General features: G+C 39.4%; 1 protein-coding gene across 1 annotated transcript in view; it reads left to right on the top strand.

The window, feature by feature from the left end:
* Positions 1 to 12,252: 12,252 nt before the first annotated feature.
* The window catches only part of DHRS7 (dehydrogenase/reductase 7), a 21,315-nt gene continuing 9,170 nt past the window's right edge, over positions 12,253 to 24,397 (top strand). Inside the window, exons 1-2 of the mRNA XM_034433526.3 lie at positions 12,253 to 12,920; positions 23,664 to 23,816. Of these exons, the coding sequence (XP_034289417.2) occupies positions 12,791 to 12,920; positions 23,664 to 23,816 (283 nt within the window). The 5' untranslated portion in view covers positions 12,253 to 12,790. The remainder of the gene's footprint in view (positions 12,921 to 23,663; positions 23,817 to 24,397) is intronic.

Genomic DNA, 24,397 nt, shown 5'->3' with positions numbered 1-24,397 from the left:
GGTGCGCATGCGTCGGGGGGGGGCCCGAACGCCCTCGAATGACGGTTGTGGAGGGGTGCGCGCGGGAGCCGTAACGTTCCTTTGATGTTCCTCTAAACTGAGAGACGGCGTTCTCCGCCTGGCAGCCGAGGCTGTCTTTCTCTCTCTCTCTCTCTCTCGGGCGGGTGAAAGTCAACTATTAGTCGTTTCTATTATTCTTACTCTTATTCTTACGCCTACTTTGATATAATGCATTGAGAACCCGGATGCTGAGGTCGACAGGGGAGGAAGGAGGAAGAGCTGCTGCGGGGTGGATTGGGAGGAGATCTTTGAGTGGTTGCTATGACGTCACTCCGATTTCCTCCTGGGCCTGCAGCTTTTCAGGACTGGGGAAAAGTAGGTCGGGGAGAGCATGAATGAGATCCGGTGCCATCAGCCTCATCATTTCCATTATTAACGCTCTTATGTCGGCTTCGCACAACGAAAACAGCGAATTTGCTGTTTTGATAGGGTGCAAAAACCTTTACAGGCCATTTTTGACGATTGATCTTAGCCAAAAGGCCAAGAAGCTACAAGAAAAGACTGGCTTAAGACTCAGATCAGTCAGCAGGGGGAGTTTCCTAATTACATCAAGACATCCCCAGATGGTTGTATAATATATTAGCCTCATCGTGGTTCAATATTTGTATGCATTCTTTAAATAAAAGATTTCATTCATGCCCCTAAACTAGCTGATAGAAGATTCTCAATGTTTGTGTATGTAGATGATGTATTAATATTGCCCCTAAAACAGAAGTTGGCCTGAAGTATGCATTGAAAACTATCAAGCTATTATAAAGATGAATAACTATTAATTATGATAAAACCAAAATTTTAGTTTCCCTAAATAAGACAGAAAAACAAATGGTCAATTAAAGATAACAGCTGAACAAGTTAAACAATATAAATGGCTTTGTATTTCAAAATAATAGGAAAATTACAGCCCAAACTAGCTATGTTGTTTCAAAAGCAGAAAAGATCACCAAGCCCATCTTATTGGTAAAGGACACAGGACACTTGCCTGGCTGCACCTAAGCACTTTCCGGCCAAAGCAATTGCACAATTGATGCATGTACAGCACAGCTGTCAAGCTCGCAGCATCACATTGCTGTCACATGATGTTTTGTGACATTTTTTCCTTTGCGGAGCTGGGATGGGCATGGCCTGCGCATAATGCATCCGGCCCATGGGCCATCAGTTTGACACCCCTAAGTACAGTATGAAATTCAAATAGAAAACATCCAATCAAATTTCCATAGGGCCATTGTAGTTTCTCCAAGATAAATAGCCATTACAACACTGGATCTACCCTGTTTCCCTGAAAATAAGGCATCCCCTGATAATAAGCCCAGTTGGGCTTTTAAGCGCATGTGCTAAAATAAGCCTCCCCTGAAAATAAGCCCTCTTCAAAAATATTTAAACGCAGAGCTGGAAATCAGGTAAGACAGCAAGAGGAGTGCCATCTTGTTCTCCGCACCCCAAAATATCTCCCCAAAAATAAGGCCAAGCGCTTATTTCGGGGTTCAAAAAAATATAAGACAGGGTCTTATTTTTGGGGAAACATGGTAAAACAGGACTGTCAAGCATTGGATCTCATGCCTGGTCCAGAATATTGTTATCCTGGTGTCTTATTAAACCCTGGTGATTTACTATCACTCTTATAACTGGACAAGGAACTTGTCAACAAATCTGCAAATAAAAAAATTACAACATATACTCTCATCTGAATTGCATATTCAGATGAGAGTCCAACATATCATCAGAGTCCAACATATCATGGACTAGGACCATAATAGGAACCTATGGCATGTGTGCCAGAGGTGGCACAGAGAGCCCTCTCTGTGGGCATACACGCCGTTGTCAGCTGCTCTTCGCGCATGCAGCTGGCCCGGGTGTATGCACATGGTCTTCAGGTTTCCGGCACTCCGGCATGCATGAAGACCAGCTGCCGCTGTGCATGTGCGCGTTGGAAACCCAAAGACCAGGTGGTCAGCGCGCACATATGCACCAGCCAGCTGGTCTTTGGATTTCCAGGGCTCTGGCACGCACATACGTTCCAGTTTGGGCACTCGGTACCAAAAAGATTTGCCATTACTGTGCTAGGAGAATGTTAGGAATACAGGTAGACTTTGCTTAATGTCCATTCATTCAGCAACTTCAAATTTATGTTGGTGCTGAAAAAATACTTGTCACCAGTCTTCAAATTTAGCATGCAGCATCCTTGTCAAATGATAAAAATTTGAGCCTTCCTATGTTTATGACCACTCCCTCCTCCCAGGCTTTTTGTCATCTTTGCCTGCCTTTCTCCTGCACTGGGCTCACCCATTCTGGCCATGCGTAGGGAGGCATTGCAGAAACATTCTGCAGGTGCCTCCTGCAGTGACATCAGGCTGGGGTGCAAGGGCGACTCTAGGAGATGGAGCTCTTGCAAGACTGTTCCTGCAGTGGCAGAGGCATAGATGAGATTGACCCACCCAAGCAACAGGGTGTGGGAGGCATTTCTTGCTGTGCCACGGCTCAAGGGCTGCTTGCTGTGCCACTACTCATGGACTTCGTAGTAAGCTGCAGCTCAGGGCTTCTTGGCATGCCACAGCTCGGGTTTCTAGCAGTTCCAGAGCTGTCGTACACTCAGAAGCACATTGCTGAAGCATGGCATGCAGGGCCAGAATCGTGGTTCTTGAGTTGCTTGCTGCACCACACCTCTGGTTTTTTAAGTGTGCCATGGATCGGGGGCTGCATGGCACACCAGCTCAGTGGCTTTTTGCAGAAAGAAAGGCCAGTAGAGGGCATATAACTGATGAGGTATATCTTCAAAAATAACCCGGGAATAAAAGAAAAGGAGTAACAGCTAGTAAGATAAAATATATAATTTCTTCATCTCCAGATGTACAGGACTTCATACCTACCTACCTAAATACTTGACTTTCCTTCATTTTTTTCCCTTTCATAGCAAGCAATGTTATGAAGCACAGAAAAGCAGTAAGACATAGTAAACTAAAGAAATTAAAGGCAAAGACAAATTATGTACTGTGTATATAAATTTTATTTGAATTTTAGATAGATTTTAATAGGCTTATAAAATTTGATGCAAACTATCTTTAGGTTATTATTTATTTAAAATTCCATCATTCCTTATAAAGCAACGCTTCACTACTGGAATTGTCATGCGGTAGATTTTATCAAAAACATTTTCAAATAAAGCTATAGACCAGATCTTACCATGCCCTCTCTCTACTATACTGAAATATCTGGATCTTTCCACTGTTCTACAGCAATTAATTTGGCTGCTATTCAGTATGTAAAACTTAAAGGCTGTTTTACTTTGTAATTTCTTATTGTGGCCATCAAATATTTCTAGCAAACCTTGCTTTGGAGAGAATTGAATATTTTGTTTTGAGGGCAGGACAAGAAGCAATGGGTGGAAACTAATCAAGGAGAGAAGCAACCTAGAACTAAGGAGAAATTTCCTGGCAGTTAGAACAATTAATCAGTGGAACAACTTGCCTCCAGAAGTTGTGAATGCTCCAACACTGGAAGTTTTTAAGAAGAGACTGAATAACCATTTGTCTGAAGTGGTGTAGGGTTTCCTGCCTAAGCAGGGGGTTGGACTAGAAGACCTCCAAGGTCCCTTCCAACTCTGTTATTCTGTTAATTTATTTTTAATTGCCTTTTTTTTAAAAAATTGATTTATATGCCGCCCTTCTCCGGAGACTCAGGGCGGCTTACAGTGCGTTAAGCAATAGCCTTCATACTTTTGTATATTTTATACAAAGTCAGCTTATTGCCCCCACAAACTGGGTCCTCAATTTACCTACCGTAGAGAGGATGGAAGGCTGAGTCAACCTTGAGCCTGGCAAGGTTCGAACTTATTTTAATTGCAGACAGCTGGTGTTAAATTACAGTGCCTTGTCTGCAGAGCTATCCAGGCTTTATTAGTTATGTAACACATTTCTTTAAATATCCTTCCAAAACTCTGATACTTTTATCATATTCTCACCAAAGATGAAAGAATATTCTGTTTTATTATTTTAGAGGCTTACCAGCAACTTAATGAATATTGAGAAGATAAGACATTCTTATTGGGGTTTGATGCTACCAATGCAAAGGTTTAAGACATACTTCCTGCATAGATGTTGATGAAGAAAAAAATATTGTCTAACTGTTCCTTTAAGTATAAACCCCAGGCTTCTTTTAACTCTGTGGCAGATTTACCATAAGCTATTTTAAATCTGATAAATTTTTGAAATTATATCCTTAGGTTCTATAAAAACAACATTAATTTTCAAGAGAAGTCAACATGTATTTGCAATTTTCTTAACTTTTAATCTTATAGTATTGAATTGACCTGACGCCGAAGAATATGTGGCACTTTTTAAAATTGTTCATTTTTTCCTCTTAAATTATTAGATTTGGAGTTTTTATAGAAATCTTTTATTGTATAATCACTTCTTCCCCCCGCCCATGACTTTAATTGTATTGTTCTGTTGTTATAATTTGGGTATGTTATCAATGAACACCTCACCCTAAAAATTTGACACATCACTTATATAAAGTTATTATTGAAGTCTTTTAGTCTATAAAGATCTACTAGGGTGAAAAGAGAAAAATTTAAATTCTTACCTCAAACTGAATATTGTTAGCTATAGAACTTTTATCCCTTGTATATAAATTTAAAGCAGAATAATATTTGTTTCTGCCATTTAGTTTTATCAGCAATATAGGAATGTGTGTATATGTGTAAAATACCTTTCCTTTTTCTAACTGCCATTATATATGAACTGATCTTATACTGTTCCATTTTGTCCCTAAATTCTTACTCTCTGTATGCAGTTGTTGCTTGTATATATATTTACTACAGTCATTTGATTCTTACTACAGCTTTTATAACATCGTTTTGTTTCATAGTGTCCCTACAGCATCTTCTTAAGTAATTTCTAGAATCTGAGCTAAATGTTGATTCATCTTATGAAAAAGTCTCTAAAGAAAGAATACGGAGTATTTTGTTCTGTTGAAGGTTTGAATGCAATTCATTTTGTAAAGTAATTTGACTTAAAAAAACAAAACTTGTCTCCTGCCTAGTTTATTTCCTTCAGCTTGCAGCTTCTAGTACATTTAGAAACATAATTATAATATTCTTTGTGGTTTAAACTCTGCAAGCCTACCTCTGAATTCTATGTGCATGTAACCAGTCCATTTCAGACAAATGTAGATCAGGTTAGCCGAAGTGAGAACAAACCTTCTTTTAACCCATCCCTCTTTAATTACTTTATAAGTAACTCAAGGTGGCAAACATACATACTGTATTTTTCGGAGTATAAGACAGCACCTTTTTCCCCCGTAAAAGGGGGTGAAAATTTAGGTGCGTCTTATACACCGAATGTAGCCCCACCCACCCACTGGCCCCCACCCTTTGGCCTCTGCCTCGCAGCAGTTACCTCCTTGCAAGCAAACAGCAAGAAAAAACAGCTCCTTTCAGCTTCAGCACAGCCTATTTATTTATTATTTATTTATTAATTTAATTTATATACTGCCCTTCTCCCAAAAGGACTCAGGGCGGTATACAGCCAGAATAAAACACACAGATATAAAATTTAAAAACAATTTAAGAGATATTAAATAATTTGGCCCATATCTAATTAAAATAAAACTACCTGTTTTGGACATTTAAAAATTAAGAATTAACGATTAAAAAATTTTAAAATTAGGCCAACCCGTCTTGTTGGAATAAAAGCGTCTTGAGGGCCCGGCGGAAGGTGCGTAAGTCGGGAATCCTCCGCATCTCGGGGGGGCAATTCGTTCCAGAGGGCAGGAGCCCCCACAGAGAAGGCTCTCCCCCTGGGGGTCACCAGCCGACATTGCTTGGCCGACGGCACCCGGAGGAGCCCCTCTCTGTGGGAGCGAATTGGCCGGTGGGAGGCTATTGGTAGCAGAAGGCGGTCTTGTAAATACCCAGGTCCTAAGCCATGGAGTGCTCTGAAGGTGGTAACCAATACCTTGAATCGTACCCGGAGGACCACCGGAAGCCAGTGCAGCTCGCGCAGGAAAGGTGTTACATGGGAGCGCCATGACGCTCCCATAATCACCCGCACGGCCGCATTCTGGACCAGTTGGTGCCTCCGGGTGCTCTTCAAGGGGAGCCCCATGTAGAGAGCATTACAGTAGTCCAGATGGGAAAGATATTGCAAAATCTCCATTCCCACCCAACTCTGCGGCCAGCCAGAGGTATTTGCCAGTTCTCCGAACTACTCAAAATTTCCATTACCAGTTCTCCAGAACCTGTCAGAACATGCTGGATTTCACCCCTGAATTAGCACAAGTTGATTGGATCAGCCTCCCGACTCTCAGCTGATTTGCTCTCAGCTGTTTTACACAGGGCTCTGCTGCTTGCTGCAAAGAGGTAAATTGCTGGAGCAGATTTTTTTTTTGTGCTAATCAAGCTATGCTGAAAACGAAAATGAAAGTAAAGCAGGCTGTTTGCTGCAAGGAGGCAAAATTGCTCAGAAGCAGAGGGAGATTTCTTTTTCTTTTCCTTACCAAAAAAGATAGGTGCGTCTTATACCCCTAAAAATACGGTAATACTCCTTCCTCCTCCTTTCCCCACAACTGCTCTGTGAGGTGGGTTGGGCTGCAAGAGAGTGACTGGCCCAAAGTCATCTAACCAGCCTTCATGCTCACGGTCTACTTTTTAGGCCAGTACCTTAACCACTATACCGAACTGGCTCTATATTCCTTCCCTTTACTTGATAACAAACTTTAATTCAATTCAAATATTATCATAGGATTTGATTTGCCTTCATTCCACCTTTGTTCCGTTGAACAGAGCTCTTTAAGGCTTTATTAACCTTTCTTGTAAATCCAGTAAGAAAAAAAAATATCCAGGTCACTCTCCTTGTGTTTTCATTTGTATTTCCTTTTTAAATTGTAAAACCTCAGCCAGTTTCTTTTGTAGATCAGCGACCCTTTTTAAATTTCTCTTGGCCTGTCACTAGTAAATCTATTTTCAATACCATCACTATTTTATCAGCTAAAATTTGTTCTATGCCTGTCATTTCTTCAATAACTTTTGGATATAATTTATCCACAGAAGTAGACGTTCATTACTGACTGTTGCTATTGTGGTTATTTCCTGATTCTCATTTTCAAAAGTGTCTCTCAGCATTTTGATTGCTAATAATGTTTTGCAACGTATTACAGACTTGTAAAGCTTTGCTCTACCTAAAAACTTTAGTCCCCTCTAGTGTTCAGTTTTTGTAATCATGAAATTGCTTGTATTTGTTATATCTTGTAAAAATCAAAACAGAATCTATTTCCCACAAAAAGCTATTTGTCCTATAGCCGTGATGGCGAACCTATGGCACGGGTGCCACAGGTGGCACATGGAACCATATCTGTGGGCATGCAAGCATTGCCCTAGCTCAGCTCCAGCACGCTTGCGCATGCCAGCCAGCTGATTTTCGGGCCTTGTGGGCCCACCGGAAGTTGGGAAATGGGCCGGTTCCGGACTCCAGAGGTCCTCCGGGGTGGTGGTGGGGAAGGCTGTTTTCACCCTCCCCAGCCTCCAAGAAAGCCTCTGGAGCCTGGGGAGAGCGAAAAACGGGCCTACCAGACCCACCAGTAACCTTTTTTCCATTGCGTGCCAAAAGTGGGGGAATGGGGGGGTCACACACGCATGTGCAGGAGGGCACAGGGCAATTGAATTATGGGTGTGGGCACACACATGCGCGACCCCCCTGCGCTCCCCCCACTTTTGGCACACGACAGCAAAAAGGTTAGCCATCACTGTCCTATAGCAATAGCACTTAGACTTACCGGTATATACCGCTTTGTAGTGCTTTACAGCCCTCTCTAATTTAGAATTAATTTTAAAACTCTATTGCAAAAGTTACAATATTCTGATTTTATTTGCACTCCATGTCCAAATAAACTCCACATATAACTTTCTAAGATCAAATTTTATTTAGCTTTTTGCTGTTTATTTCTGATTCTCTACATCCTTAACGTTATGATTAAATTTTTTTTCAGACAGGATTGAAGGCTGATCACCCAACATTTTCAAGCTTATCATCCCAAATGTCTTGTCTTTAATAGCTTAGAAGTAGTTAATGAGCCGAAAGTGATTATAACAGGGTGGCTTTTTTTTCCAAACTTAATCTTTTAAAAATCTCCATGGTAATGAGCTAATCTTGTCTTCTGGTGCTCAAATCCACAGAAAACAGCTGTCCTGCAGTCTCTTGCAAGGAGCAGCTATCAGAAGCACATGTGGCCAATCTCCCATCTTCTCCTCCAGAAAGGTTCCAAGGAACTGGTCTACCTGCTGATTTCTTGGTCTTAGCTACAGTTATTGACTTTGCTTTTGTTAAGCCAGTTTTAGTTTGACATACTTCCTCCCCCCCCCAAATCCTGTTTCACAAATCTTTAAACTGTTTATTAATTTTCTTAGACATACCGTACCTGCTAAATCTTCTTTTGCTGAACTAAAACTTGTGGCAAGATGGGCGGCAAACAAATTTAATAAATAAATACAATAAATTCCATCTCAATTTCAGGTCCCACATAAATTCTTTAAGTAAATGCTTGATAGTATTAAAATCCTCTTTAGAGCGATAACTTAGAGGTTATAAATCACACCCTGGCCTCGTCTTCTTTTTCTCCACTGGAAGAGAGTTTATTTATTTTTGGCTCTTTCATGTACATTTTGATCCATTTAGTTTGTTGTGAAGGACTGTATGTCCCCTGGACATTTTGCATTAATTGCTTTAGAAAGTATTTCAGTGTAGATAAACAGTTCATAATAGCTAAACAGGCAGATTGAAGGACAAGCAAGGTATTCAACACACCATCCTTAAACTAAGCCATGACCTATTTGCAAAATATTATATATGACACAAGGGAAAGCATGTAACCCAGAGAAGCAAGAAGATCAGAAGTGGGTGCTGACTACCAGCATGGGTGGCTTCAGAAAAGGAGTGGACCAATTCATGCAAGTCAAGGGAATCAATTGCTATTACACTTGATGTCGGTGTGACCTCCTGTGAAGGCTACCATTGAGTAACTAGTGGGCCTCCTTGTGCAGTTGGTTGAATCAGAACAGACTCCTGGACTAGATCAGCCAGAGATCTGATCTAGCCAGCTACTGCATATGTTCTTAAGAAACTTTAAGAACAGTATGCATGGCTGAACCAGATAGTGTCCTATTATAGCAATAGCAATAGCATTTAGATTTATATACCACTTCATAATGCTTTACAGCCCTCTCTAAGCTGTTTACAGAGTCAGCATATTGTCCCCAACAATGTGGGTCCTCTTTTTACCAGCTTCGGAAGAATGGAAGACTGAGTCAGTCTTAAGCCAGTAAGGATCAAACTGCTGGCAGTCAACAGAATTAGCCTGCAATACTGCATTCTAACCACTGCGCCATCATGGCTCATTGGCCATGGGATGATAAGGCCAGGAATTGAAGAAACAACAGAGGGAGGTAATTAGTGGGATAATGCTCTATCATAAGAGCCAAGGTGGTGCAGTGGTTAGAGTGCAGCACTGCAGGCTACTTCAGCTGACCGCTAGCTGCAGTTTGGCAGTTCAAATCTCACCGGCTCAAGGTTGACTCAGCCTTCCATCCTTCCGAGGCTGGTAAAATGAGGACCCAGATTGTTGGGGGCAATACAGTATGCTTACTCTGTAAACAGCTTAAAGACTGCTGTAAAAGCACTGTGAAGCGGTATATAAGTCTAAGTGCTATTGCTATGAGTTAATGCTCTTCAACATTTTCATAAATAACTTAAGAGGAAGGGGTAGAAGAGATGCTCATTAAGTTTGCTTACAACATAGCTGGAGCTGTGGGAGTATGCTACTTCAGAAGACAGCCTCAATGTTTGAAAGATCTTTATAGGCTTGAACACTGAATCTTAGCCCACAAAATACAGTTCAGTTGTAAGAAATGGACGGTTCTGCACTTAGGTAGGAAAAATATAGGTGGTGCCTGGCTCAATAATACTTATGAGCAGTTATGAAAAAAATCTGGGCATCCTAGTAGGCCAGAGATTATCTATGACCCAGGTGTGTATTGTAGCTGCCAAAAAGCTATAGTCTTGGGCTGTATCAACAGAATAGTGTTGAGATCATATGAAATGAGTCTGATTCATGCTGCATTGGTCAGACCACTTCTGGAATCCTCTATCCATTTCTGGTCACCACAGTACAAGGAGGATGCTGAGGAACTGGAAGGAGTGCAGAGAAAGCAACAAAGATGGCGAGGAGCTTGGAGGCTATGAAGAACGGTTAAAGGAAATGGGTATGTTTAATCTAAAGAGAAGGATGAGGGGAGACATGCTAGTGATCTTCAGATATTTGAAGGGCTGTAACATGGAACATGATGTAGAATGATCTTCCGAAGTTCCCAAGGAAAGAACAAGAATCAATAGATGGAAATAAATTTGCTTTCAACAACTTTTCCTATACTTATCAGCTTATGCAGGTGATTTCCTTTCAAATCGCAGATCTGGGGATAAAAATAACATAATTTACAGTGTATATCTACTCAGAATTGAGTCAACTGAACCCAGTAATTTTATTAGCAACACTACAGAACTTACCGTTTCCTTCCAAGGTTTCGTTTTTCTTTACAGTGATGTCTGGGGGGGAGTTCTCGGGTACCAATCAGTATTGACTTAATTTAACTCTTCTCATGATCAACCAAGTTAAATTTGACATTGTATTTTTTTTTCATTGTATTTCATTGTATTTTTCATTGTATTTTGTTATTCCCAAATTCAATAATCCTTGATTTATGACCTGGAATTTCCATTCCATGATAGTTGTAAACTGAAGCACTCATATGACTGACACAATTTTGTAACATTAAGTGTCTGCTTTACTAACGCTTAAGTGAACATGGTGTTTGTAAAGCAAACACGGTACTTGTTATGCAAACATTACAGTCATTATGCGAACCCATTGTCGATAATGGCCAGTTGTTGCCAGGAACCAGAAATAAACTCTGGTTTCCAGCAAAAAAAAAAAAAAAAAACCCTCATAAGTCACAGTCATGTGATCATGGGATGTTGCAAATAGCCATAAATGCAGCCTGGTTGCAGAGCACTCAAAATATGATCACATGACTATCGGGTGGGCATCTGAACTTCGGATCTGGGTCATAAGTAACTTTAGGGGCGGGAACCTTGTAACCTTAAACAGTTGTTAAGCAACCGGTCATAAGTTGATGACTACATGTACAGTCTTTTTAACATTTGCATGCATTGTAATTGTTGCAGTAAATATGCAAGTTGAGTTTATAAAATATTTAGGAGTGGAATCTATATCAGGGTTTTATTAGATTGCAGCCTCTGTGAACAAATATGTAATGTTAGAATAAGTGCAGTTTCTCTTCAGACATGTGATCGTCCCTCTCCTGGGTTAATAGATAATCCTTGACTTACAACAGTTCGTTTAGTCACTGTATGAAGTTACAGCAGCACTGAAAAAATTGACTTATAACAGTTTTTCACCCTTATGACCATTGCAGGATCTCCATAGTTATGTGATCAAAATTCACTCTTGACAACTGATTCATATTTATGACGGTTGCAGTGTCCCAGAGTCATGTGATCACCTTTTGTGACCTGACAAGCAAAGCCAATGAGGAAGCCAGATTCACTTAACAATCATGTTACTCACAATTGCAATGAATCATTTAAGAACTGTGGCAAGAAAGGTCATAAAACGTGGCAAAACTCACTTAACTGTCTTGCTTAGCAATAGAAATTTTGGGCTTCAATTGTGGTCTTAAGTTGAGGACTACATGTATCTGCTAAATACAGTACCAGTTAATGCCTTTGTGAATATTGACACATAGGAAACATAAAAAGAAGCACCAGAAATGGAAAGATTGACAAAAGAAAGAGAAATAGGACAAAGTATTCCCTCCCCCCCTCTGAGGAAAAAAACAAAGACCAGGAGAAGAGGGAAATTGGGAAAGAAAAGAAAAGAGAAAGAGAAGAGAGAAAAAGAAACAGGATGAAAAAATTGTAAGAGGGCAAACACAGCAGCAAAATTGACAACGGTTTATCATTCATCATTCTATTCCTATGCATGTAATAGAAGTTGCTCTACAGAAGGCAGCACTCTTCAGAGCAGGTGCTTTACAATGTGATGGGAAACTATTCTATTTAAGGAAGAGCTAAGGGCAAAAGAGGAGGTCAAGATGATATTTAATTCATGCTCACATCCACCCTTTTTAATTTAGCTGTGCCTCTGCCACAGGAACAAACCATTCCATTCTTTCATTCTGTGATTTGGCTATTCTCGGCTCACCATTGTTCCTAGGCACAAAAAGCCTGTCATCTGGGATTCCTCTCCCTCGGCAGCTTTCATTCCCACGTTTTCACAAGAACATCTATCTACTGGTTGACCTCCTGGCTGCTATTTCGAGCAGGGAAGCAGCCCGTCTCCTCACGTCCTCACCCTAAACCTCTCTAGCCCACAGAGCCCAAGGCGGGCTACCCCTAATCTCTTTGCAAAACGTTTTGCAAAAAAAAAAAAAAAAAACGGTGAGCAAACTCTTGCAAACCAAGTGGTGGGGACTGCAAAGGCCACATGATGAGGGGAGGCGGGGAGAAGAAACTCCACCCCGCAAAAGCCATTCTACCCCGGGCAAGGGGCCCGCCTGTAGCCAGAGGCCACTCCCTGCTTGGGGCAGCGGGTGAAGAGTGCTGCTTATAAGAAGGGGCTCTTCTTGGGCTCAACTCCTGCCGCGCTCCCGCCTTCTCTGCGCGCCATGGAGATATGCATTCAGTGCTGTGTGGTGGGGAGCATCATAACCTACCTAATCTTGCAGATCCTACGCTGGATCCGAGCTGACAGCGACCTCACCGTGCAGTGGGCAGAATGGTGGGGCAAGAGTCCCGGTAAGTCACCAGCGGAATTTCTTCTCTCTCTCTCTCTCTCTGTCGCGGTGGCGCTCAACTTTTTCGCTTCAATCTGCATGGAGTTTGTTGCTTCCTCCCGCGCGGGGACGTGGCACCAGTTCTCCGGGGCTGCGCGCGGCCCCTCGATTACAACAGTTAGCAAAAGGGATTAAAAAAAAAAAAAGAATCGGACGAGGGAGGAAGCGGCAGTTTCACAGTCGGGACAAATTGCGAGAGTTTTATTATACGCCCTCCTCGCGCCCAGCAAACCGACAAGGGCGCGGCGCCATCTCCCGCACAGGCGGTGGTTAACTGTCCGTGGAAATTACGGGGATGCTGCGAGATTTTTTTAGCATTTTAAGCGGAAAGCCTTCGTGAATTTGGAATCTGCCAGATGTCGGGATTACAGTTTCTTGACTATTTGAAAACAGCTGTATTTACCCAAGCATTTATCGGACCACGTGGCCAAATTATCGTTTAATTTAGTTTATTTTGCTGCTCCCCGCTTTTTTTTTTTAAACTATTTTACTATTCTAAATGAATTTTGTTTTAAAGTTTTGAGGATTTGAGCAAACTTTTTTTTTTTTTAATTCTATTCCAAACTGTTCTGGGATTTTCTGGGGAAAAAGAGTAATAGGAAAAAGTAACAAAGTTCAAATAAACTCTCTAAGTGAAGCCTGGGGCTGCCAGTTCTGGGCTACAAAATGTCAGACTGTAGGATGTTTGTAGGCTGTGGCTGTCATCTGGAGTTTGTAGCTCAAAACTGGTAATCAATCAAGCACTGGCCATGCTGGCTGCAGATATGGAAGCTACAGTCGACACTCTTGGAGATCTGCAGGTTCTGACTAGGGTGTGGGCAAGCCCTCTCTTCTGTCCCTGTAGTATTACTCATCAGAATATGTTTTCAGGCATTGCTTCCTAATCCCAAGTAAATATGCCCAGGCTTCTTTCAGCTTGGTTGCTAGAACACAAAGCTGCATTTAACATATTTTGAAACTGTCATTGAGCCAGTTTACTTGTGGAAACTGGACAGAAGTGGTTGATCAGACCCATGTCTGATTTCCAACTGGATACTAGTGGATTGCAGAGGTTTTACAATCCATTTATTTACCGATCATGAAAAGGGCTCACCTCTCCCCTACATTTTGAGGCAGGGAAACTCTCATGGGAAGGGAGAAATCCAGGAGTTTGTGGGAAAGGATTTTTTTAAAGGCTATTCACAAACACTTTTTTTTTTTTGAAAAGTATTTTTTTATTTTTTTCCAACATAAAATATAAAATATATCTTTCAAGAGCGAAGTCTCTATCAGTCATAGATAGGTACAAACGCTTAAATATTAAAAATCTCCATTCATAATTTTCCATTACATCTTTTAAAATTGAAGATCAGAACATAATAAAAAAAATATTTTTTAACATAGATTCTAGTATCTTGATCAGAACCATTCTATTATATCCCCACCAATTTAATTTCCAAATAGAAGCTTAATTCATTTTATATACCCATTTATAAATTCAATTATATTTGGTTCTTTCCCAAGCTCCCTTCATTATGCCTTTTAACATCAATATCAAAACATAAGATTTTAAAAAATATTCTAACCTCTTGGTTGATTATTTACCTTACAATTTTATCACCACACATCTTAGTTTCAAATTGACTACAGCTCTATTTTTTATTTCAATTTATAAATCAAAGTTCTATTCATATTTCTTAATCTCTAGACCCCTCATCAAATCTTTAAATATTAAACTTTATCAATTTACCTTTAATTTTACATATTTCATATTACAGAGATTTATCTCAAAATCCATATCCTCCTCCATATCTCCTCCTATTGTTTGGCTGATTTCTAGCATATTTTATTTTAGCTGATTTAGAGCATATTCTTCTCCATACCTCCAACTTTTGTTTGGCTGATTTCCAGCATGTTTTATTTTGGCTGATTTCCAGCATAGTTACCTCCACACCCCCATCCATTGTTTGGCTGATTTCCAGCATATTGTGTTTTGGCTGATTTCCAGCATATTTTATTTTGGCTGATTTCCAGCATATTCTCCTCCAAATCTCCACCTCTTTTTTAGCTGGTATACCAGCATGCTTTCCTCCATGCCTACTTCTATTATTTTAGCTGTTTTATTTTAACTAATTCACAGCATATTACATAAGTTGCTTTTTCAACGCATTCTCCCACAATTTTTAACTCAACATTATTTTAACAGATATCTTCTCACATATTTTCTCCTGAATTGTAAATTTCCTTTAAAGTCATCTCTCTTCATATTATTTTAAAATTCAAAAATTCATTTAAGCATTCAAAACATTTAAAACCTCATATTCTCATTCAATCATTTATAATTTTATTTCATGACCAAATTAGTATATGTCTATTTATATAATCAAGTTTAAAAGGAATGGAAGTGAAAAGTAAGAAAGGATACAGAGAGAGAGAGAAGAGAGAGAGTAAAAGTAAAGAGGAAAAAAATAGCAAAAGAAGGAAAAGAAAAAAAGATAACAAAAGAGAAAAAGGGAGAAGGAAAACACCTCATATCAGTATTCAGGCTTCAGGTATGCATTAAGCATTACATTTCCATTTTAATCAAACTATGTTATTTTTCTTATCTTGCAAGCCACTATATTCCATTTCTTCTTTTTCCAATCTGTCCAAAACTGTTCCTTTTCAATTTCAATATTATATTGTGTCACTACACATAAGTCTGATAGGGTTTACCTACTTCCCTGTAACAACACCTAACAAAAGAGAAATAGAATCAACAATTCATCTGGTAGATTGAGTCTACTTTTATATTGGTGATTAAAGCACACGTGTACACACTCACAGATATACAATTCATTTTCTAGGGTGATGGCACTAGTTTTTACATAAAGCCAAGTCTTGTGAACATGATTTTGTATATGGCTTCATTGGATTAAATGGAGGATTGTAATTTTTGTAAATTAAGCTTCATTGGATTAAATGGAGGATTGCTTCTAATATCCATTTGTTTAAGCTTTAGTTAGATTTAGCTGCAGTACAGTATCTACTAATACATTTATTAATACCATATAGATCTTTTACTAGAGTAATTACATTTTTTTAAAAAAGCCAAACTGTTGAAAGAGAATTATAAAGTCAGAAAGAACATTAGAGGTCATATTGTTCAATTCTTGCTCAGTGAATGATCCATTAGACCATCTCTGATCAATTATATACAGTACTTGAGGATCTTGAGCGAAGGAGAACTTAACATTTCAGGTGACGCCTGTTCCACTGGAACAGCTCTTATAGTCAGGAAGTTCTTCCTGGTGTGTAGCCTGAATTTCTTATAGTTGTAGGGAATAAATCCGCCTCTTGTTCTGTGTGACAGTCCAACAGATACTGAAAGACTGCTGTCTGCCCACCATTGTCATTTCTAAAACACCTAAACTTATAACAATCAACGTCTCTGAGTAGTTCTGTCTATCCTACTTCAGTTTCTGGACTCTCAAGGTATTTAACTGACTCCCCAGCCAAATTGAAATCTATGCTCTGATAGTGAAAAAATATAAAAAGATTGCACAATTGTATCTTACCCGTTTGATTATGTAGTAAAGAAACTGAGCAGTAATTGGATATTTTTTTTTATTTTCTAAAAAGATTAAATAATTGCATTGTTCTTTATTCTGTACATAGTTGTGTGCATGAACAAATTGCTGATTAAAGGTAGGAATCTAGAAGTAGTTATTCTTAGTGCAATTATGAGGTTTTGCCCGAAGCATTTGAAAGACAAAATCTTTGTGTGGGTGTTAGTTGACTGAGTTTCATGTTTAATTAATGAAATATATTATAATAATGATGATGATGATGTTGATGATGTAGGGTCATCAAGGATTTCAAACATATGTCTACTTTAAGATTAGCAATAATATTTCAATCCATTGAGTTTTGTTTGCTCAACAATAAGAACTGGTTGAATTCATAGAACACTTACTCTTACCTGCATAGCACAAGAATTATTGCGTAGAAACATTTTCCTCAAGTGATGCAACACTTGAGGAGAATGTCAGAGTCAGAATGTCATCAGTCAGAGTGGCTAGTGTTGATATCTTATGAGGACAAGCTTATTGTTCTGACTGGCAGAATATGATGGATGGATTGATACCTGTCGGCCATATTAACCGTCTATCCAGACCTTCATGGAAAGCTGTTAACATTAGTAAATTCAGTGCTATAAAATACAAACAGAAAAAAAACCCCTCATGACGGATGAGAAAAACATCTGTGCAATCCATAAAACCGATAAGATGAAATCAGCATTTGATTTATTAACATTTTGCATATTACCTTCCATTAAAATATTCTATGGCAGATTTCAAGATTATTTTAACATGTAAAACCGTAGGTAAGATATGAGCCTATAACTAAAATGAAAGGGGCCCTCAGCAGATCTTTAAAAAATAATTTCACCTGGTATTTCAAAAAAGACAAAAGTGATGTTGGAACTGGAATTATTAAGATAAGAATTATATTTATAATCTTCAACTAGAAACTGATTTAAAACCTGAGATTCCCCCCCCCCCCAAAAGCAGTAGTCATCATTTTCATTAAGCTCCACAGAGATGGCTGGATGGGGCAAATATGAGCAAACACAGATTATCTCGGTAAACAAGAGGGAATCATATACAAGGAGACATTCTCTCAGGTGACCTGGACCAAGAAACAATTAATTGGCATTTTATTCTATTTATATATCATTTTATACATTTTCTTTAAATACTGTATCATGATATGTACATCAATTGACTCCTGGTGGTTTACAACAGTAAAAATAGTAAAGAAAAAGAAAACCAAAACAATGGGAAAGGCTCAGATTCTTTCCATTAGACACAAAAGCCAGCTGGGGAATCTTGGATCAACCCAAATCATGCCCAGTCTTGTGACAAGGTAGCTGAAAAACAAAATCCCTGATCTCACCATGCATTGACAAACTTGGCTGTAAGAAGTAGGCAATCCTAGGAGACCTTGCAGCCAGCTGGAACAGATGCTAGAAAAACCCAAACAATACCAGAAATACAAGAAACAGAAGGACTTCACTCATCGATCCCCAAACACCTCCAGAACAATTCGTTTTTTAAAATTAACTTTTGAAAAGCTCTTAAGAACGCTGCTGGCTTGGCTTCAAGAGGAACATCTATTTTTTTTGTAAGAGGGCAGTCTAATAATATCCTCCTTCAAGTAAGGGTGATCTGAGTGGCTCACAACAATCAAAACAAAGAAATTATAATAACCAATAAAAGAATAAAACATGGCAAGAATAACAAAAGTCACCAATGCTAATGATTGAAATTCCTAATTGATGGCTAAAGGCCACATTAATGAAATCACCTGGAAGACAATTAAATTTTTTAATCTTCATAGTACTTTATATATTTATAGATTGTTAATTCAGTGCTGTACGTAGCCCAGAGTCATTTTTTATGATATGACAGCCATATAAATTTGATAAATAAACTTGCTGTAACTCTGCCAAGAAAACTGCAAGAATGTAGCCACAGACGTCTAGTTTGAACTAGAAGGTATTATTACTTTTAACAATACAAGGAGAATTACCAGATCTATCCACGGCTAAATATGCATCAGAGGTGGCACACACTGGCTCAAATGCTAGGGATGTTATCTAGAAAAATATAACTTAACACCATCACAACAAACTACTGTAGATTCTGTGATCAAATTCCAGGAAGAGAAGTACAGCTCATTTCTTCCTGTTGTTAATTAAATAGTGCTGTGTGTTATATAAAATGCTTAGTTGTCAATAGCAAGAACTGCATCACAGTGTTGATCATAACATTGCTAAAAACATTTAAGCAAAGAAAGAGCTGAAATAAGTGAATAAACATAATTTTCTGGGAAATTTAAAGGAGAGTCAGTTCAGATCCCCTGCCTACTGTATAATAAATATTTTCATTAATGTTTTGGATGAAAAAAATGGAAGGATAATTATTAACATCGCAATATTAGGTGGAGTAGCTATAAGGCAGAAAATAATATTCAGAAATGTCTGTATAAGTCGGAGAAATAGGTATAAAGAATCACAATGAAATTTGAGGGAAAGTGCGAGAGTTATTCGCTTAAGACATTACAATCAACTGCACATATATACCGTACCTAGCTTGGTATAGTACTTGTGATAAAGATCTTGAAATCGTAACTGAAAGCAAACTGAATATGAACCAGCAGTATGATATGACTGCAGAGAAAGAACAAGCAGATCTAAGGTGCACCAAATCAAATCTACTTTGGAGACCATGAGAAGAAATTATCCTATTTAATTCTGCTTTGGTTGGCTGTGATTTGGGAATTGAGTCTCCCATTGTTTCTGCCCATTCAGTGCATTTATGTAGAGAAGGGTGCACTCCAGGTCTGCTTAATTAAAGTCATTCTGTTGGACCAAGGAACCATGGCTTATCTGTCATTGCTCTGGTCCTCTGGAATAGCACCCAGATCCCAAAGGTACGCATGGCTCCCACTCTTCAATGTTCTGGAAGTCTCTTAAAACGTGGCCTTATTCCCAGGCCTGGGGTTAGAGTGGCTGTGGTAAAACCCCTGTTGAATCTTAAATGCTGAGAGTGCTGTTTTTGTCTCTGCAACCTTCTGGTTTTAGCTGTGTTGTAATTTATGCATTGGAAATATTGCAAGGAGTCTTTTTGGTGTTGGGCAGCCTTAGCAAATCTAATAAATAAATACCCTGTTTCCCCTAAAATAAGACCTCCTCAGATAATAAGCTCAATCGGACTTTGAGCACATGCGCTAAAATAAGAGCCCCCCTGAAAATAAGCCCTCCCGAAAATATTAAATCACATGTGCAGCTGGTCCCCGCCATTTCCTCTGGTTAGGGTTAGGGAGACAGCTGGAAATCAGGTAAGATGGCAAGAAGAGCCCCGTCTTGCTCCACGTGCCCCAAAATAATAAGACGTCCCCGAAAATAAGGTCAAGTGCTTATTTCGGGGTTCAAAAAAATATAAGACAGGGTCTTATTTTTGGGGAAACACGGTAGTTGTGTGTGACCATAAATAATATGAAGAGGAAGGATTTGTTTTCTCACTGTGTTAGAATTTCAGCACTGAATGTATTCAAGATGGCAGAGTTGCAGCATAACGAAAGACAAATACAGTCCTTACAGTTTTATGTTTTTGTGGAGACTAGAACTTGTGCTCAACCGCTAACAAGAACCGCAAAGAGATCCAGAGTCGGCAGAAGAAAATTATTCTTCTTTTTCTACCCAGCCTGCAGTTAAATTGTGAAATTCCTTACCAGAGTTATAGTAAGGGCAATCACTTTAGATTGAGGTTAAAAGGAGACCGAATACAGTACTTTCCTGGAGCTTCAGATTATCAGTGGTTGCTGTATTAATGACTGCTTACTGTAGATGCCATTTGGCTGCTGACAAGCGATAGTGGAAAGGAGTTACCACCCTCCAGTGAGTTTCCCAAATGCATTCAATTAACCTCATGTGACACAAAATGTTATATCAGATGCCCAATATATTTTGTTCTTATCTAAACAATGTTCCATCTGCTTGCTGTATTGAGCAAAAAAAAAAGGATTGTTGAGATTGGTTATACCTTTGTACAGCAATTGTCTTCAATATGGTGTTTTTCAGATATATTGGAGTTTGGCCATGCTGGCTGGGTGTTAACATTTGTAGCCTGGTATAGCTAAAAGGCTTCAACATAGAGACTGTTTACAGTTTTGATCAGTTTCCCTAAAAAGGGAGATTTTGAATAGTTCTAAATGATATAAGAGAGGGCAAGCAGAACGATCAGAGCCTAGAACAGTGATGGTGAACTTTTTCGGTACCGAGTGCTGAAAAGGGAGCGCGTGTGTGGCACCAAGTCCCAAAAAGGGAGCACTTTAAATGTGCACACTTGTCAGGGCTGTGACCAGGAAGAGGAGCTGCCCAGGGGGCATGCGGCAAGCAAATCTTCCGATTACTGCCGCGCATGTGCACATACTGATTCTCTGGCCGGTGTGCATGCTCACGCCGGAAAACAGAAAACCAGCTCTTCTGGTTTCCGGCACTGCTGCACACACTGCTGCAGCTGATTGTCACGTGCGCATGCACACCACAAACCCATAAGAGGAACGGGCGATGCCGCACATGCCAGGTGACATGGCTTCGCATGCCACTTCGGGCATGCGTGCCGTAGTTTCGCCATCACGGGCCTAGAACAACTCCTGTACAGTATGAAGAAAGATCTTTACTTGGGGGGGGGGGGAAAGTAACAGCTAACACAATTCTGAAAAAGGGTGCAAAATTTGAAATGAATAAGCAGATGTTTTTCTCTATTTCATGACACCCGAATGCAGAGTTATTCAAAGGAACAGAATTGGTGGGGGTTCTAGACAAAATAAAGTATTTCATCTATTATTTAGTTCATGGGATTTGCTATCAAAATATGTTGTGGTAGTCTTCCTTTCAAAGATTAGGAGATTACAGGTAATCCTTGAATTATGATCATAATGGAGCCTGCCCATTAGGGTAATAAGTCGTGGGTCATCATGTAATCAACCTGATTCTATAACTTTTTTTGCAGTGATCGTGACTTAGTGGTCATTAAGTGAATCCACAGTTGTTAAGTAAATGCCATGGTCGTTAAGTGAACTCATTTTTCACTATGGGGCGATTTTGCAAAAGCCAGAAGTAAATGCCGATTTTCAGTGGAAATGTCTTAAACTGCAGCCATGTGATTGCAGGATCCTGCAAAGGGCCATAAATGCAGGCTGGTTGCCAAGCACTTGAACTGCATCATGTGACCGGGTGGGGGGGGCTGTGTGCGGTCATCAGAACTTCAGAACTGGTTCGTAAATAACATTTTGGCAGGGGTGTGTGTGTCTGTCCGAACTTCAAATGGTCACTAAGCAACTGGTTGTAAGCCAAGTACAAGGGAGGCGAGGGAGTCAAGCTACTCTCCAAAGAACCTGAGGGCAGGACAAGAAGCAATGGGTAGAAACTAATCAAGGAGAGAAGCAACCTAGAATTAAGGAGAAATTTCCTGACAGTTAGAACAACTTGCCTCCAGAAGTGAAACAACTTGCCTCCAGAAGTTGTGAATGCTCCAACACTGGAAGTTTTTAAGAAGAGATTGGATAACCATTTGTCTGAAATGGTGTAGGGTTTCCTGCCTAAGCAGGGGGTTGGCCTAGAAGACCTCCAAGGTCCCTTCCAACTTCGTTATTCCTATTCTATTCTAATCTAATATAATCTAGCACTTTTTTTTTAGTTTTTATTGTAAGCCTCCCACAGTTGCTGTATCACTGAGATGGGTGCATAGAAATTTAATAAATAAATAATACCTGTAGTTAAATAGTAATAGTAATATATTATAGTAAATAGTAATATATTAACTTCAGTATCTCTATCATTATGAATATCCGGATTCTATTTCATTCGTGGAATGCATGGGGGTTTCCCTTTGGCATCTAATCACCATTGTGGGAAACTTTGGAATAGATAGATCTGTGGCTTGATCCAGCATAACCTTCCTTGGGTTTCTACCTTTGTTTAAAACAAAGTTTATTGTCATTATATCCTGTATAGAGCAAAAGCAAAAACAAGATTTCCACCATTATGTTCTATGAAAACTCCAGAGAGGCCTTCTGTATTCCAGAGCATATACATGTCTAGTAACCTGTAGCTAAAGATGTAAATAGATATTTGGCAGACTTTCTTGTTTGCTTTGTTGTCTGAACATTTTGTTGTCTGTACATTTTGAAAATGGGTTCTTTCTGTTGACACAACAAAGTCCAAATGGTACACAGTTAAAGCCAATGACCTCCCTAGGAAGAATTGCTTTCTGTAAACCACCTTGTAGTTCGATTGTTTGCATAAAGAGTTCACTCTCTTCTGCTGCCTAATGATGAACTGGCCTCTGTTGTGCCTCAGCAGCCTCTGAGTAAGTTGAAGGTAAGAAAGAACGTTGACCCTTTAAACAGAAATCTATTTATGATGGTTGAGGTTTTGTAGAGTTTAATCAGAAAAAGGTATGATGTAATACATTTATTAATCTTCAAATGTCTTAAGATACTGCTATCTTTGGTCTTAACATTTATATTGTATTTTTAAATTTGTGTTAGGAAAGTAGAGTTGCATTCATGAAATAGGTGGCCAGATACAATGATTTAAATAAGTAAATACCCTGTTTCCCCCAAAATAAGACATCACTTGATAATAAGCCCAATTGGCCTTTTGAGCACATGGCAATAAGACCAAGTGCATTTCCAGGGTTCAAAAAAATATAAGATAGGGTCTTATTTTTGGGGAAACACGGTAAGAATTTGGCTAACAACCAAATTCTTCTTTGCAGATATGTACATTTTCATGAAAGTTAAGAATTTGATTAACAACCATGGCTAAAATAATGTCTTGCATGCAGATATGTACATATTCATGAAAGTTGCTATTGAGCACCTACCTAGGAGATGACCTACATGATGATCTTGCAGGGCCCGAGGGAGGGGTCAAACATGTCATCAGTCTCAAGTCCCTTCATGCCCGCAAGAGATCCAAGTCTAGCCCACCTTGAATTCCGTTGACTCTTACCTACCACCAATTTGTTTTGACCATTAGTAGTTCATATTCTTGTAGAAAGCATTAGCATGCAATAAACCTATGCTCACTTGTACTGCCTGGACTCCTAATATCCTGTGCTTGACACCTATTCTTATCATCTTTTTTGGTGTTTTTTTTCTTCTTCTCCAGAAAAGGAGCTGCCTAGGAAAGTTGTCTGGGTGACTGGTGCCTCCAGTGGAATTGGAGAAGAATTGGCCTACCAGCTGGCCAAGATTGGCTCATGGCTTGTGTTGTCAGCAAGAAGAGAAAACGAATTGGAGAGGGTGAAAAAGAAGTGCCTTGGTAGGGACGATTGATTCTAGAAGTTTGTGTATGCGTTTTTTCCTTAACTAGGTTGCAAGAATTGCAAATAAAATTACAGAACAAAAATTAGTGTGCCCCTTTTGGCATATTTATAAAGAGCTGTTCTAATTCCAGTTAGGTTTTTGCAGCATCTGTCTGACCTTGCCTGGTTAATAAACTGGTCTAGTATTGAGTTGGGATGCTACCCAAAAACCAAGGCAGTAAGAAAGAAAATAAGAAATATTCTGGAAGGAAGCAACAGCAAACCATTTTGATACTGGTGCTAATTAAACTTGGCAATTATAGGAGGTATCATGCTGACAGGATTACAAAAAACTGAATTATCCATGGACAGCTAATTATCAATAAGATTATTTTGTCATCCTGATATTGTTTGTGCCTTGGGCTGGTTGAGCTAGGCTGCAGTTGCATAGGTTTCCTATAGCCTATCCAGGTTTCCTTCCCTTTCTTGATATATATAGTGGAGCAGAGAGGAAAGTTTTGGTGTTTTGCAAGGCTTTCTTGCAAAACTAATGTTGCACATTACCTTTGCTAATCTCCAGAAAGACGCCAGATTAATT

This window comes from Pantherophis guttatus, chromosome 1 (genome assembly GCF_059756535.1).
Source record: "Pantherophis guttatus breed Tessera chromosome 1, ASM5975653v1, whole genome shotgun sequence".
Lineage (NCBI taxonomy): Eukaryota > Metazoa > Chordata > Lepidosauria > Squamata > Colubridae > Pantherophis > Pantherophis guttatus.
This window is presented reverse-complemented; position numbering and strand designations above follow the sequence as displayed.